General features: G+C 37.9%; 2 protein-coding genes across 6 annotated transcripts in view; one reads left to right on the top strand and one right to left on the bottom strand.

Annotated features, from left to right (window-relative positions):
• KCNQ5 (potassium voltage-gated channel subfamily Q member 5) overlaps positions 1 to 16,970 on the bottom strand; it is a 551,365-nt gene that overhangs the window by 160,960 nt on the left and 373,435 nt on the right. The gene's annotated exons all lie outside the window — the stretch shown is intronic.
• On the top strand, positions 1,138 to 1,831 carry LOC308650026 (non-histone chromosomal protein HMG-17-like). The gene has a single exon (XM_081295950.1). The coding sequence runs from the start codon at positions 1,157 to 1,159 to the stop codon at positions 1,427 to 1,429; it is 273 nt and encodes a 90-aa protein (XP_081152076.1). The 5' UTR covers positions 1,138 to 1,156; the 3' UTR covers positions 1,430 to 1,831.

The raw sequence follows: 16,970 nt of genomic DNA, 5'->3' as shown, positions 1-16,970 counted from the left end.
ATGGTAATAGTTTGTCAGTTGGAAACAGAATTTACTGTTTTTGTTTGCCTGAAATGTCTGTCTTATGAAAAACGGCTAGTAACTATAGAGGTTGCAAATTTCCATCTTATGATTTTTTGAAAAGTTGTTGGATTTTGACAGAAACATAAAAATGAATCCTGGCTCTGGCTAGGTTAAATTATGTTAAAATTGTATTTCATCCCTCTATATTTCTGAATATTACTGAGTGAAAAGAAAGAGAGATCCCTCATTTCAGACAGATGTTTTTTTCTTGGAGATTTTTCAGAGCAATTAATTCTCTTTGCCTTCCTGCACCTATCTCCTGAAAAAAAATCCCAAACTTTGATTTTTTTTTTTTGTCTCCAGCTATTATTTCAAGGGAAGTTTGTATATGTAGGTAAACTTAGGCCTTTTGCTTGTTTATTTAACCACTTTTATCCTTTGCATTATTCTGCCTTTATGATGCAGATGTTCATGGTGGTAACTGAACTCCTATATTGGCATTTGCTGCTTGGGTATAGGATCAGACTTATTTTGGCAGAGGCTTAAGGATAAGGACCAACTACTTACCGTTCATAACAACTTAGGTGAGTGGTTCTCAAGGGGCAGGACCTTCTTCTATCTATGATACAGTAGAAGGCAATTTTGATTGACTCAATGATTATTGGAAAGAGAACTTCTTTTTTTGCTTTATGTATCTGTTTTCTATGATTTTAAGTGCAGAATACAAACTTTATTAAATTTTATCATCAACAACTATTCTATTATATATATTTTTTTCATAGAAAAGTAAAACCTTTTATGTTTTATTAAGAAAATTCAAATATATAAAAAAGTTCAAAATATTTTATAGCCAATATCTATAGACTCATATGTAGTTCCATCATGTTGATTTCAATAATTAACACTTCACACGATCACTTTCTTTTCCTCTTTCTATAGTTGAAAGTTACAAAGTAAACTTAAATATATACAACAGTTATTGTTCACCTTTTATCTCTCGAAATTATTGAATTAGAAACAATTCTTATTTGTTAAGAATTAGGAAAAATAGGAGCAGTGTGAAGAAGAAGAGGCGAGAACGACCCCCGGACACCAAAGCCGTGTGCCGCTGCATACCCGCGTCCAGCACCTGCGTCCCGCCGCCGTCGCCACCATGCCCAAGAGAAAGGCTGAAGGGGATGCTAAAGGAGATAAAGCCAAGGTGAAAGACGAACCACAGAGAAGATCTGCAAGGTTGTCTGCCAAACCTGCTCCTCCAAAGCCAGAGCCCAAGCCTAAAAAGGCCCATGCAAAGAAGGGAGAGAAGGTACCCAAAGGGAAGAAGGGAAAAGCTGACACTGGCAAGGATGGGAATAACCCTGCAGAAAATGGAGATGCCAAAACAGACCAGGCACAGAAAGCTGAAGGTGCTGGAGATGCCAAGTGAAGTGTGTGCGTTTTTGATAACTGTGTACTTCTGGTGACTGTACAGTTTGAAATACTATTTTTTATCAAGTTTTATAAAAATGCAGAATTTTGTTTTATTTTTTTTTTTAAGCTATGTTGTTAGCACACAGAACACTTCATTGTTGTTTGGGGGGGGGGGGAAGGAGCATATGTCACTAGTAGAATGTCTCCAAAGCTGGATTGCTGTGGGGGAAGACACCTTTCCCTTCTAGTTTTGAGAGACTTCCTCTTTGTTCCTAAGAGGAAGGGATTCCCTGATGTTGGCACACATAGCCACCTTGGCACAAATGCCTTGTGGTATGGAAAAACTCAAACTCATCTGTATGTCCTCCTGTCCCTCTCTGCCATCGGCATAGACTTAACTCCCCTAAACCTGTTGGGACCTGATATTCCCAACAGTTGGTTTTACCAGTGTGTGGGGCCATCTGGACTTTCCAGTGACGTCATTGAGAATAGTGTCCCTCAGAAGAGCAGCAGTTCCTTTTCTAGATTGTGGATCTCCAGATTAATAATTTTTGCCATTTTCCTTTCATTTCCTGAAAGTCAGGGTCGGCTTGTGAAAAGTTGTTAAACAACATGCTAAATGTGAAATGTCAACCCTCACTCTAAACTTTCCCTATTCAGAGCATCAAATGAAGACTTCATTGGGTTTTATAGTGGCTTTCTGATTTTGGTAGTCCATTCAAGAAGGGAGTTTGAAAGTTGTTGTATACTGTTAACGATTGTCTGCCCATGTCCTGCCTGAAATACCATGATTGTTTATGAAAAGTATCTTTAATAAAGCTGGATACAGTTTGGCTTGGAAAAAAAATTAGGAAAAATAGTTCCATAATATTGAGATCTATTTATATTTAAATAAAATTCAGCACACTTCTTTTTTTTTTAACTTTTTAAAAAATAATTAATTAAATAATTTTAATTAGGTAATATGGTAGCAGAATGCACTTTGATTCATTGTGTACAGTTGCAGCACAACTTTTCATTTCTCTGGTTGTACACAATGTAGCATCACACCCTATGTGCAGTCATACATGCACCTAAGGTAATGATGTCCATCTCATCAAGAATACAAACAACAATAAGTGTTGGCGAGGATGTGGGGGAAAAGGCACATTCATACATTGCTGGTGGGATTGTAAATTGGTGCAACCAATCTGGAAAGCAGTATGGAGATGCCTCAGACACCTTGGAATGGAATCACCATTTGATCCAGGTATCCAACTCCTTGGTTTATACCCAAAGACTTTAAATCAGCATACTATAGTAATGCAGCCACATCAATGTTTATAGCAGCTCAATTTATAATAGCTAAATTGTGGAAGCAACCTAGATGCCGTTCAGTAGATGAATAGATAAAGAAACTGTGGTATATATACACAATGGAATATTACTCAGTCTTAAAAGTGAATAAAATTATGGCATTTGCAGGTAAATGGATGGAACTGAAGAATATTATGCTGAGCAAAGTAAGCCAATTCCAAAAAACCAAAGGCTGAATGTTCTCCCTGATAAATGGATGCTGATCCATAATGGGGAAAGGCATGGAAAAAATGGAGGAACTTTGATTGGGCAAAAGGGAGGGAGAAGTGGGGACGGAGTATAGGGGCAGGAAAGATGGTGAAATGAGAAGTGACTTTTTTTTATTATTTTATTGTTGGTTGTTCAAAACATTACAAAGTTCTTATTATACCATATTTCACAGATTGATTCAAGTGGGTTATGAACTCCCATTTTTACCCCGTATACAGATTGCTGTGTCACATCAGTTACATTTTCATTGATTTACAAATTGCCTTTCTAGTGACTGATGTATTCTGCTGTCTATCCCATTCTCCACTATCCCCCCTCCCCTCCCCTCCCTTCCCCTCCCCTTCTCTCTCTCCACCCCCTCTACTATAAATCGTTTCTTCCACTTATATAATTTTTCTCCTACTCCTCCTTTCCTCTTATATGTAATTGTGTATAACCCTGAGGCTCACCTTCCAATTCCATGCAATTTCCCTTAACTCTCCCTTTCCCTCCCGCCTATCATCCCTGTTTAATGTTAATCTTCTTCTCCAGCTCTTCGTCTCTACCCTGTCCTTGGTTACTCCCTTGAGGAGGATGCTGGATTCCTGAAAAGCACTGATCCCATACGCCCTTGGATATTTAAACTAAGTTTTACAAGGTGCTATACTTCTTGGGGAAGTTCATCTCTCCATCCTGCAAGAAACTGGGTAACAGCATGTGATTTCAATCATCTTACAACTTCATCAATTTCAATCCTAGATTTAAGTTAAATAATGTTTCCTGGTAAACCCTTTTTAAAAGTCTGCTTTTAAAAATTAATTCCAGTGGGTCCTCAATGCAGTGTCAATCCATAGCTTATGCAAAGAAATAAGACTGCATTCCCAATTTTTATGATTTAGATGTAGTGTCCCCCAAAGGCTCATATGTGAAACAATGCAAGAGGTTTGGAGGAGAAACTATTGGGTTATAACCTTAACCTAATAGTAAATTAATCCCTGATGGGATTAACTGAGTGGTAACTGGAGGCAGGTGGGGTGCAGCTGAAGGAAGTGGTTCATTGAGGGCGTGGCTATAGGGTATATAGTTTGTAGCTGGAGAGTGGAGTCTCTCTCTACTTTCTGATTATCATGTGAGCTGCTTCCCTCCACCACAGTTTTCTGCCATGATGTTCTGCCCCACCTCGAGCCCTGAGGAATAGAGCCAGCCTTCTATGGACTAAGACCTCTAAAACTGTGAGCCTTCAATTAAACTTTTCCTCCTTTAAAATGGTTCAGGTCAGATCTTTTAGCCACAGAGTAGTGAAAAAGCTAACCAAAACACTAATTTTGCTTCTATCATGTAGGACCCCAAGAGTATGGATGAAGACTGCTGTAAACTGAGATTCTAACAAATGCCAAGGCTGAGATGCAGGTGGTAAGCCATGTTCTGGGAGGCACCTGATGAAGGGTCTTAAGTCTAAATGTTAACAGAGGAAGTGTGGACACTAGGTTTCTAGGCGCATGACATGAAGGAAAAGATGGTTAATGTTGGATTCGTTTTCAGAGTACTTTGCTTATTATATTGGTGGCTGCTACTTTCTTATCCAATTTTTTCATTCCCCACTTCTCAAGGTTCATCTTCTTCTCTCCACATACAGACTTCCACATCTCCTGGGCTATAGATAAATATTTCTAATCTTCCTGATGGTCTCCAAGTGAGTCAGGTTAGTGGATCTTCAACCAGCCTGAATTCCTCTGAACCTGTTGAAGGCTCCATATTCTCAGTCTTGGTTGATGGCATCACTACCTGATCACACTTCCAAGACAGAATAGAATAGCTCCACATCCTCACCCTCAGTTCTTCACATCCAGTATCTAACCGCACAAGCCTTTGCTGTTGACTTTGCCTCAGAAATGTGCCCTGATCTCAGCCTTTCCTCTCATCTGCTCTGATTTTGTTTTAGTGCAGATGCTAATTAAGTAGCTCCTGGGCGACATGCAGCCTCCTTTCTCTCCTGTCTTCCACAGTTCTCCATGCCACTCATCCTCCCCAAAGGAGTCAGAATTACCTCTCAAAACCAAATTTGAGCAGGTTATCATACTGGAAGATCTCCTTTCAATTTCCATGGCAGCATAAAATAAAAAATGACTTCATAGTAGTCTTCCTTATCCCCTGGAAATGTGTCCTACTAGGTACCTGTAACTGCAGATAGCAGCAAACCTTATATATACTGTTTTTTTCCTTATACTTGCAAATACATGACAAAGTTTCATTTATAAGTTAATCATAGTAAAAGATGAACAAAAAAACTACTAATGGACCGACTATAATAATACACTGTAATAAAAATTACATGAATGTGGTTCTGTCTCCCTTGCTCTTTCAAAATATCATATTATTCTCTACTCCCCTTTTTTTCTTCTGATGATTTGAGATGATACAATGCCTGTATGATGAGATTAAGTGAGGTGAATTAAAGGCACATGATCTTAGCATGTGATTTTTTTTTCCTTACTAAGTCAAGAACTTTTTCATTTAAAAGAAGCACTTCATGGATTCTCTTTGGCCCACCTGAATTCTCACTATCACTACTCTTGTGCTTTGGGGTCATAATTTAATAAAATAAGGGTTACTTAAATACAAGCACTGTAATACCATGAGTGTAGAACTGATAACTAAGAAAGGTAGGTAGCATATACACAGTAGATACACTAGACAAAATGATGCTTCATGTCCTCAGCAGTCAGAGATTGCATCATGCTGCTCAGAACGCCACACATTTTAACACTTATGAGTTATTTCTAGAATTTCCCATTAAATACTTTCAGACTGTGGTTGATTGTGAATAACCGAAACCACAGAAAGCAAAACTACAGATAAAGGCGCAGGGGCGTCAGGGGTGGGGTGGGGACAATTGTTCTTGGAAACCTAGGTTTTTCTACGTCTGGTTCAAACAGTCCTCTGAGCTTCTGTTCAACTACATGGCTTCCTTAAAATCTAGTCACACAGATCCAGATCTTTGTGATGCTTGATCCTGCTTAAATGTCCCCACCTCTGGAAGTTTCTCCTACTCCCAGTGGACAATGAATCATTTCCTCTGTTGTAACCAGTTGGTCCTTTTATACATTCCTATTATCCTATCATATTTATGAATCACATAGCCTCTAATTCTATTTCTTTTGATTCTCTCATTTAAGTTTGAATAACATCAGGAATGAGATCTAGAACAGAGCAGTTGCTCAGAAATTGCTTGTTTCATGCATGGTGGAATATGCATCAAATGTGAAATATAATAAAGTACTGCATGAAATCTGAGGGGGGAGTGGTAACTACATCTTACTTTGATTAGGCTTAGCTAATCTAAAATGTTATCATAGGAAGCTATTTGGAGACTTTTTTTCCTCTAGAGATCATTAGTGAATGACTTAGTCATTACTAAATGAGTTTTTAATTAAAATATATTAGTATTGAGTAACTGGCTAGGTAGGTCTTTGCAGTAATTATTGTTATATCATCCTGTTCATTTTTAATGTTGGCTGCAGACTCATGTTATACTATTATTCTTTAATGTTAATGATCAGACAACTTTGATTTTAGATAAGAGTATTTGCTATAATAACATAAATGCTTGATTAGCCCAGATTCAGAAGGGTAAATTAAACTCAGAAGAAAATGAGAAAGAGTGAAATAAAGAGGTAAAAATGAGCAAATAATTACTTCATTTTAGATTTTGAAACTTATGTTCCACATTACTTAATTATACTTGCCTTTATAGTCTTCCAAATGAGCGAAACATTATTTTTAGAATTTAATACTGCTAAAATTATAAGATTAATTGAAACCAGAGTATTTTAATGTCTCCTTGGAGGCAATGAACCTATATAGTAATTTATTAAAAAGCTTGGTCTTAGTGTAGGAGAGCAAAACCTGAATCTAGTCATTCATTTCATGCAATTTATAGTTTTATCTCAGATTTCTTTTGTTCTAGGCCCTGAATATTTTATTTTATTTTAGGCATGAGGGATAAAGTGGTGAACAAAACATTAAGGGCAGACTCTTAAGGAGCTTATATTCTGGGGACAGAAACCAATAATGAAATGGAATAACAAATACTTAAGAAAATACCAAGTAGTGGTAAATCTTATAGTGACACTAAAACAGGAGTACATGCTGGCTACTTTAGATTAGATGGTCAGGTTAGGAAGCTTATATTCTGGTCACAGAATATTTTTCACATATTTATTATGTTCTATATTCTAGCACTGTGATAGATACTAGAAAATAAAGACAACTAACATACAGGCCCTATTCTTATGTAGTTTTCTGTCTAGCAGAAATAAAACATGCATGGAAACCAGCAGAGGTACTAGGGTGCAATGAATGCCTTTAAAGACCATCTGCTGCTACAGACCAATCCTTCTGAGCTGTGCTGGACCCCAGAACACACACACAAAAGAAGTGTAACAACTTCTGGAGAATCAGAGAAAATTTTCAAGCAGAGAAGGCAGAAGCTGAGAATTTAAACACAAATAGGGATTACCAAGGTGGCAAGGGGAAATGGTGGAACTGGGCCTTTGCTAGAATGAACATCATTGAAGGCAGTCAGGTAGTGTGCATGGTAAAGCACAAACGACTTAGTGATGCTGGAGTGTAGAATGTAACTATTATATATGTTTGTGTGTGCACATGCATGTACCTGTATAAGTACTAGTACAAGCATGGACATCCAGGGGAAACTGGTACAGAAATCAAGCCAGAGTTGTAGGAAGACCAGGATATGAGAAGCCTGTATGTGGCTAGGTAAGGAAGTGACCCTTTTATTTCTGATAATTGTTTGAAATTTTACTGTAGGTTAAAAACAAGAAAAAATAGTATGTTCCAAATGTTATAGGTTTTACACACTGAGATGTCAAAATACTTAAAGTGAAAAGGGAAGTTAAAAATTATTAAATCTCCCAGTGGCTGAGGCAGGAGGATCTCAAGTTCAAAGCCAACTTCAGCAATGGCGAGGCACTAAACAACTCAATGAGACCCTGTCTCTAAATACAAAATAAGACTGGAGATGTGGCTCAGTGTCTCTGAGTTCAAGCCCCGGTACCAAAAAAAAAAAAAAAAAAAAAGATGACTGTCTTATAATTTTATAAAAATATTGTCAATTTGCTCTATGGCATTTTAAAATTTGTTTCTAACTTCATATATTATTATTTTTTGATCTAAGCTACCTGAAAGTTTCCCCTATTAGGAGGACCCAACATGGCGGCCGGCGAGGAGGCAGCACTTTCAATGCCTCTGCAGTAACAGAATCAGAGAGACCCATTAATACACCTACATGCGACCTGCTTAGAAACTTCTAGCAAAATTCCGCTGAAAGGAGACCTGCTGGGAATTACATCAAATAAATTTATAGGAGTAAACAGTAACTCAGCAGTCAAACAGAACAAGAAGCAACATGAGCAGCATGAAAAAGCAAGGAAGAAAAGGAGTACAAACAATGCAGGACAGCCTAAATATTCAGGAGGACCTAGAGTCATCAGAAAAATGGTCATATAAAGAACTCAAGGAATACCTTAGAGAGATGGAATGGAACCTTAAAGAGGATATGAGACAGCAAATTCAAGCAGCGAAAGAACACATTGAGAATGAATTACATAAACAGATAAAAGAAGAAGTTAAGCATCTTTATCAGGAGATAGAGATTATAAAAAAGAATCAAACAATAATCTTAGAAATGAAGGAAATTATAAACCAAATTAAAAACTCAAATGAGAGTATCACTAATAGAGTGGAGCAAGTAGAAGCCAGAACGTCAGATAATGAAGACAAAATATATCATCTTAAAAAGAGTCTAGCCAACTCAGATAGGCTGGTTAAAAATCACGAGAGAAACATCCAAGAGATATGTGATAACATAAAAAAACCAAATTTAAGAGTCATCGGGATAGAGGAAGGAATAGAGATTCAAACCAAGGGAATGAGTAACCTGCTAAATGAAATAATTACAGAAAACTTTCCAGAAATAAAAAAGGAAACAGATATACAAATTGTAGATGCATACAGGACACCGAGCATATAAAATCACAGTAGACCAATGCCAAGACACATTGTTATGAAGATATCCAATATACAGAACAAAGAGAAAATATTAAAAGCTACAAGAGAAAGGAGGCAGATTACATTCAGGGGTAAACCAATAAGGTTAACAACGGATTTTTCATCACAGACGCTGAAAGCGAGAATATCCTGGAACAATGTATTTCAAACACTGAAAGACAATGGATGCCAACCAAGAATTCTGTATCCAGCAAAATTAAGCTTCAGGTACGACAATGAAATAAAAATCTTTCATGATAAACAAAAGCTAAAAGAATTTGCAGCCAGAAAACCAGCATTGCAAAGCATCTTGAGCAAAACACTACACGAGGAAGAAATGAAAAACAATAACAAAAGCCAACAGTGGGAAGTACCTCAGTAAAGACAGACGGCGGGGGGAAAGCTAATCATGGAGAAACAAACTAAATTAAAAAAAAAGAGATAAATAATCAAACATGGCTGGAAATACAAACCATATATCAATAGTAACTCTAAACGTTAATGGTTTAAACTCTCCAATAGAGCGACATAGGCTGGTAACATGGATTAAAAAAACAAATCCAACAATATGCTGCCTCCAGGAGACACACCTGACTGGAAAAGACATACACAGGCTGAAGGTGAAAGGTTGGGACAAAATATACCACACACACGGTCCTCGTAAGCAAGCAGAGGTGGCCATCCTCATATCGAATAAAATCGACTTCAAGACTAAGTTAATCCAAAGGGATAAGGAAGGACATTACATACTGTTAAAAGGAACCATTCACCAACAAGATATAACAGTTATCAATATTTATGCACCAAATAATGGTGCTGCAACGTTCATAAAACAAATTTTCCTCAAGTTCAAGAATCAAATAGACCACAACACAACAATTATGGGTGACTTCAACACACCTCTCTCACCATTGGACAGATCCTCCAAACAAAAGTTGAATAAAGAAACTATAGAACTCAATATCACAATCAATAACCTAGACTTAACTGACATATATAGAATATATGAACCATCATCAAGTGGATACACGTTCTTCTCAGCAGCACATGGATCCTTCTCAAAAATAGACCATATATTATGCCATAGGGCAACCCTCAGTAAATATAAAGGGGTGGAGATAATACCATGCATTTTATCTGATCATAATGAAATGAAACTGGAAATCAATGATAAAAGAAGGAAGGGAAAATCCTATATCACATGGAAAATGAACAATATGTTACTGAATGATCAAGGGGTTACAGAAGACATAAAGGAGGAAATCAAAAAATTCTTAGAGATAAGTTTCCCCTATTAAAAGTCAGGCTAATTTAAAAAATTTGAATGTTTGTAAAACTTAAATATTTCTTTAACACAGCTTAATAGGGGAGTGTAGAAAAGTTTGATTAGATGAATTATACTTCAAACTATGATCTGATATAGGCTTTTATCCTTTTATTTGACATAAGTATGACAACCCCAAACTTAATTTGTGTTGCTAATCCCTTTCTCTTGAAAAGACCAATGTCAAGGAGAATATAATGTCTGCTTTTGAATAAGCATGATGCACCCATCTCTTTAAACATTGATGGGGTACAATTCTTGCATTGCTGAAAAGCCTGAAGATTTATCTATTATTTTTTTTTTAAACTGGGAATTGAACCCAGGGTCACCTTACCACTAAGCTACATCCCTAGTACTTTTTAATTTTTGAGACAGAATCTTGCTAAATTGCTTAGGGCCTTCGTAAGTTGTCTAGTTGGCCTCAAACTTGTGATCCTTTCACCTCAGCCTCCCAACTCACTGGGATTACAGGTGACCATCACTTTGCCCAGCAGAAAGTCTGGATATAGGCAAAATTTCACATAGGCAGCACGGGGATTATGACTAAAGTAGGGAAAGTCACTCTAAATGTGGAACTTCTAAACAGAGTTACAAGAAAAACAGCAATCATAATAAAAATACAGTTAAAGAGAGATGTCAAATTCTAATGATAAAACGCACAGCAATCCTGGCCTGCACTTAAATTGAAGTGAAGAAGGTGTGAGGAGATTGGATGTCAGGAAGTGTCCAGGCTGCTGGGTTATGGTCAAGGGCACCCTGTTATGGACTGCAGGTAGAGGGAAGTGCTAGCTTAGCACAAAATGTAGTGACGCTAAAAACGGATCATTTCTGTTTATCATCGTATGTTCATGCCTTTTGCACAAAGAGTGGGGAGAATGGTTTTAAAAGTCAATTCCAAGGCAGAGCAAGTGTCCAAAATAGAGAAGACTTTACTTCTTCAGTCTTGCTGCACTCAGCTAGGACAATGTGCTTTCTGCTCAGATGCTGTAACAGGAGGAAAAAAAAAATTCCTCACTCCCATGTTACATTGACATTATTATCGACAATTGCTGAAAGGCTATAAAGGCCTACGTTTGCATAATACTGCAAATCGTCTGCTTGATTTACCTAGGAAAATACTTTTAAGATCCATCACAGGCAAGGATGGGACCATATGAGTATCTCAGTGCACAGCTGGTATAGAATGTGTGCCATGCCTTTGGCCATAGCAGGTTTTGTAGTTGCAGATTGAATATCTGATGGGCAAATAGAAGAATGAATCAATCAATGAGGAGCTCAAAATAGTAATAAAAAAATTCCTTCACTCTGCAGAGATGACTCCAGGAAACGTTTGTCCTTACAGTGGTAGACCTCTGAATGGACTGCCTGATGTTTCACATTGCTGACCTCCAGCTTAGAGCTCTTTCTAGGATGTTGCAGACAAACAAGCTTCCTGACCTCATCACACAGCCCACTTGCCTCAGCCAGTTTTATGCCATCCTTGTCTGGCAACAGTGACCCTGGGAATCCAATTCTCCCCTGCTTTGGGCTACAGGTCAAGACCAGAGACAAGTGACTCAGCTTGCTGGAGATAAGCAGATGTGCTGACTGGCTCAGGGCAGAAAATTCTTCAGATTCATAGATGTGTGACCAACTCACAACTTCTCCAGGGAATATTCATTAATTCAAAGAGAATGGGAATGCTCACCAGCTTCTCTTCTGCACATCAGCGCCTGTTATCTTTTTCTTTTCTTTGTTTGTACCAAGAATTGAACCCAGGGGTGTCTAACTGCAGAGCCACACCCTCAGCCCTTGTTATATTTTATTTTGAGACAGGGTATCACTAATTAGTTCAGGGCCTTGCAAGTTGCTGAGGGTAGCTTTGAACTTTCAATCCTCCTGCCTTGGCCTCCTGAGCTGCTGGGATTATAGGCGTGTAATCTGTGTCCAGCAGAATTTATTTTTTTAAGGTTGCATTTGATGTTCATTTGTTCTTGATTCCATGTGATTTGAAAAATAGTGTTCAGAGCAAGGCAAGGGGATGCACACCTGTAATCTCAGCTTCTCAGGAGGCTGAGGCAGGAGGATCGTGAGTTCAAAGCCGGCCTAAGCAACAGCAAGGTGCTAAGCAATTTGGCGAGACCCTGTCTCTAAATAAAATACAAAATAGGGCTGGGGATGTGGCTTAGTGGTTGAATTCCCCTGAGTTAATCCCTGGTTACCCCTACCCCACCACCAAAAGAAAAAAGAAAAAGAAAAGAAAAATAGTGTTCAGGAGGGTAAGGGGTAGGAAATGAGAATAAGAGTTAGTCATTCCCCTGTCCTGCAGCCACTTTCCATGCATCCTCAAGGCCTCTTCTGAAGATTGTTACTTCTTGCAGTTTCCATTTCTTTGTTAAAGCTGTTCTTCGGTGTTCTTTTGCAAGGAGGGTTTTCCAGGTTTTCCCATGTTGCTGAGATTTTGCAGCCCTATATCTTCCTCAATTAGTCTTCTGTGAGCCAAGGCTGGAGGCCTGTAACTCTTGCACAGACTCTTTTCTGTTCTCCATTTTCCAGTAATGTTCTGTGGATTCATTGTGATTTATAGGCCTGGAGGAGGCCAGGTCTGCAGCATTTTCACTGAATCCAGCCTGTAATGTTGTTTGTCAAGCTGCCATTTATAGCTTGGAAAATTCTTCTCTAATCTACTTTGCAGAGGCCTGGTGTGTCTTCTCACCTTAATTGTGACTCTGGTGTGTGTCTGCACGAGAAACAGTGGAACTCACCCTACCTAGCTGTTGGTTTTGTACAGTACCAAACTGATGTTTAATTTATGGGCATGATTAGTAGTAGTAGTAGCAGTAGTAATATATATTGAAAAATAGCTTTTAAAATCATCTTATTTGTAATCTTCAGGAGAAAAAGATGATGAGATAGGTCTATTGACTCGCACAGATATGTCTTAGGGAATTTTTTATTATTTATTTTTATTTATTTAATTAGTTAGTTAGATTTCGGTGGACACAACATTCTTGTTGGTATGTGGTGCTGAGGATCAAACCCGGGCCACATGCATGCCAGGCGAGCGCGCTACTGCTTGAGCCACATTCCCAGCCCCTTAGGGAATTTTTTAAAAGGATAAGCTCATTTCTCTTTCATTTCCTAATTTCATCATTAATTATTATTTTTTATAAACCCACGATTTTCTCTAGAATCAGAGGCTGTAAATAGTAACATCATTTAGAAAATGAATTCTTCCAGTACAAGGCAATGTCTTGCTCATATTTGTGACTCCAATCCCCACCACAGGGGCTGGAATGTAGGAAACACTTAATGTGTATTTGAATTAAAATCACAGTGAGTTAAGAACTGAGCCTGGGGAAATTAGGGATGGGGATATGCAGGACTCAGGGAAATAACCCGAAATTGATGGAACTCCATAGGATCAGAGACTACCTTGGAGATCCAGTCTGGATACACAGGTCAGATCATGATAGCGGGTCCCAACCACAGGGGCAACAGGGAGATGGAGCCACACAGAAGATAAGCAGCCTGTCTAACAGGAGGCAAGTGACTTGCAGCTGGATAGTAACCAAAGAGGCAGAATAATTCAATTACGAGGAGAAAAGCCCTCCTGACTCTCTGAAAAGCACAGATCAATTAGACAGACTTACAGTTTCACTTTAACCTCCAACCTGCTTATATTGCTCAAGTGTGTGGCCTTTTTTCGGTTCATGCTTGTTTGTTTGGTTTACGGCTCCACTGAGTTTTATAGGAATGACTTCAACTGCTTCCTACATGGTATCCCCCCTATAAGTTCCCTACTCAGTTCATTCTAAAGTCAGGTGCTATATCTTGTTTTAACTTTTTTTTTTTTTTGTACCAGGGATTGAGCCCAGGGGCACTTTACCACTGAGCCACATCCCAACACCCCCCACCCCTTTTTAAAAATTTGTTAGTTCTTTTCAGATGTACATGACAGTATATTTCTTTTTTTCTTTTATGATTACATTTTTTAAAAATTTGGAGAGAAATGAATTACAGTAGATGGGGTAGAGAGAGAAGATGGGAGGGAAGGGGAGGGGAGATAGTAGAGGATAGGAAAGGTAGCAGAATACAACAGTTACTAATATGGCATTATGTAAAAATGTGGATGTGTAACCGACGTGATTCTGCAATCTGCATTTGGGGTAAAAATGGGAGTTCATAACCCACTTGAATCTAATGTATGAAATATGATATGTCAAGAGCTTTGTAATGTTTTGAACAACCAATAAAAAAATAAAAAAATGTTTTAATTAGTTACACATGACAGTACAATGATCTTGACATATCATACATTTGAATCAGATGGGATATAATATATTTTGACATATTTATACAAACATGGAGTATATCTCCTAGTTCTTTTTATATTTTATTTTGAGTCAGGACCTTGCTAAGTTGCTGAGGTTGGTTTTGAATTTGCAATCCTCCTGCCTCCTCAGCCTCTGGAGCTGCTGGCATTACAGGTGTGTGCCACATCTGGCTTGTTTTAAATTTAATGCCACAACCATGATACTATGATGATCTCAATATCAATGTTGGCTAGTTTAAATTTGAGTATTCTTTCATCAAGCATTTTGGCAATTGCCACCCAATTCTACTGTATTAAATGCTGACACTAAATCAACTCTGGGTTCTATCCTCAAGAAATTTATAGTCTAATAGGTGCTTCATTTTTCTATACTCTCTGTTCTGGCTCATTTTCCTTCAGTTGCTGTGGTCGTTTTGTATTTCCTTGTCTCAGCAGGTACATTGTTGTTGAGGGCTTTTCTCCTTGAAGCTCCATCTGCCCAGAATATTCTTCTTAATCTCTGCAAACCTTGTTGCCTCACTTCATTCAAGGTTCTGCTATAATCATGACCATTTTCATTGGACTTTTTTTTCAAAAAGACTATGAAATATGACTTCACAATCTCTACTTTTGTCTTGCTTTCCTTTTACTGTAATTTCTAATTTATTGATTTGCTTGTTTACCATATAACTTCTTCAAAAAAAAATGTGTGTTCTATGAGGATAAGAGATTTTGACTGTTCTGTTCATTACTATATCCTCAGCTCCTAAAAGAAGCTTTGTCCATATTGGGAACTGCATAAATATTGTTAAATAAAGAAATAATAAAAGAAATGTAAAATAGTGCTAAAGAAAGAGGAAAGAGTTTATACTTGGAAGGAGGAGGTGTTTAGAGTTTCCAATGTGGGAATGATTTAAGGATGGAGTGGTAGTAAAGTAATGGTGTTATTCCTATTGCCAACTGCCTTGCATTCTGATTTTTTTTTCTAAAGCAATCTTGTAAAGATTACCTTTTTCCTTTTTCTCTCAGCTGAATATACTTTTGTGGAGCTCAAACAGAACTAAGCATCTGTGTAGACCTGGTTGAGGGTGGTTCATTGATTATGCTAAGGATGTCTGCTGGGCTGTTCATCCTTGAAACAGATATTGTAGAGAGGTTCTATGATGGACTAGACCATTTGGTTAGATATTAATATTTGCAGCATAAATGTGGAAGTGTCTTTCTTTGTCTTGAAAAAAGGCTTTAAAATATATCATGCAAAGTTCTCTTTGTGAGTAATCAAGATCATTAATTGGGAAGAAAAAATTCAAGACAATTAAATTTGGAAGCAAAATATAAGGGAAGCTGCTTAGTACTGCCCTTTCTACCTGGAATGGCATAGCAGAGACAGGAAGTTTATTTCATGGTCCCAAACACATGCTGCAGACTCCAAAGCATTAGTGTAAGTATTTGAAACATGGATGAAGGACCTCTTTCAAAATGAGGAAATGGAAATAGGTCAGCTCATGATGTTTGGCCTTGCTGGTATGGAGGCAGACAAAGTCAAGGGCTTGCTTTCATAATGGAGACTTCTGAACACTGTGAGCACCACCAACACTAAGCTCAATGAAGTTTGTCCCTGCCACCACTTGGCTTTTGAATGACATACCCTTATACATAGGAAATTTCTGTTTTGTTTTGTTTTAGAGCTGGGACTTCACCTGGTTGTGACTTTCAGGCCTCAGTGGGGGCAGCTGCATGATGAAGACTGTGAGCTGACAGTGTGGGACCAGGCAGCAGTGCCAGTCCTTGCCTTTGTCAGACACAATTTCATTTTCTTAAACTCGAACAACTCTTCCCTCTCACATCTGAAGTACTTTTCACAGGGAAACTGACTTACTATATTATTATCCCTCAGTTAAGATTCAGTGTAGGTGTTTAACTACTCCTGCCTTTTCTTTTCAGTCATCAGCAGATTGATGAGGGTCGTTAGTCTCCATGAATCATTTTAAGCTTATTTGCATTTTCCTTGATGAAAGAAAAGCAAAGGAAAATAATTGCAGTTTTCAATGTTCATTGGGATATTCTGAGAATTTTCTACAGTAAATTATAGGGATGTGAGAAACCTAAAGAGGCATCACTCATTTCTCATATGTGATTGCTTAATATCTCATACTCTATCATTTCTCTTACAAACATAAGATTTAATACCCTTGAATGGATTCTTAGCCTTACACCGTTATCCTCTCTTACAATGTTTAGTACCAGGAACTTTAAATGTAAAGAATAATGTAATCATATTCTTCATCAAATCATTACAATTCCATATGCAACCTTCCCTACTTC

The sequence above is a fragment of the Spermophilus citellus genome, assembly GCF_964194105.1.
Source record: "Spermophilus citellus genome assembly, chromosome: 5".
NCBI lineage: Eukaryota > Metazoa > Chordata > Mammalia > Rodentia > Sciuridae > Spermophilus > Spermophilus citellus.
This window is presented reverse-complemented; position numbering and strand designations above follow the sequence as displayed.

Bases quoted from the DNA above. Each gene is read 5' to 3' on its own strand.
- LOC308650026 (XM_081295950.1), top strand. From the start codon at position 1,157: ATGCCCAAGAGAAAGGCTGAAGGGGATGCTAAAGGAGATAAAGCCAAG.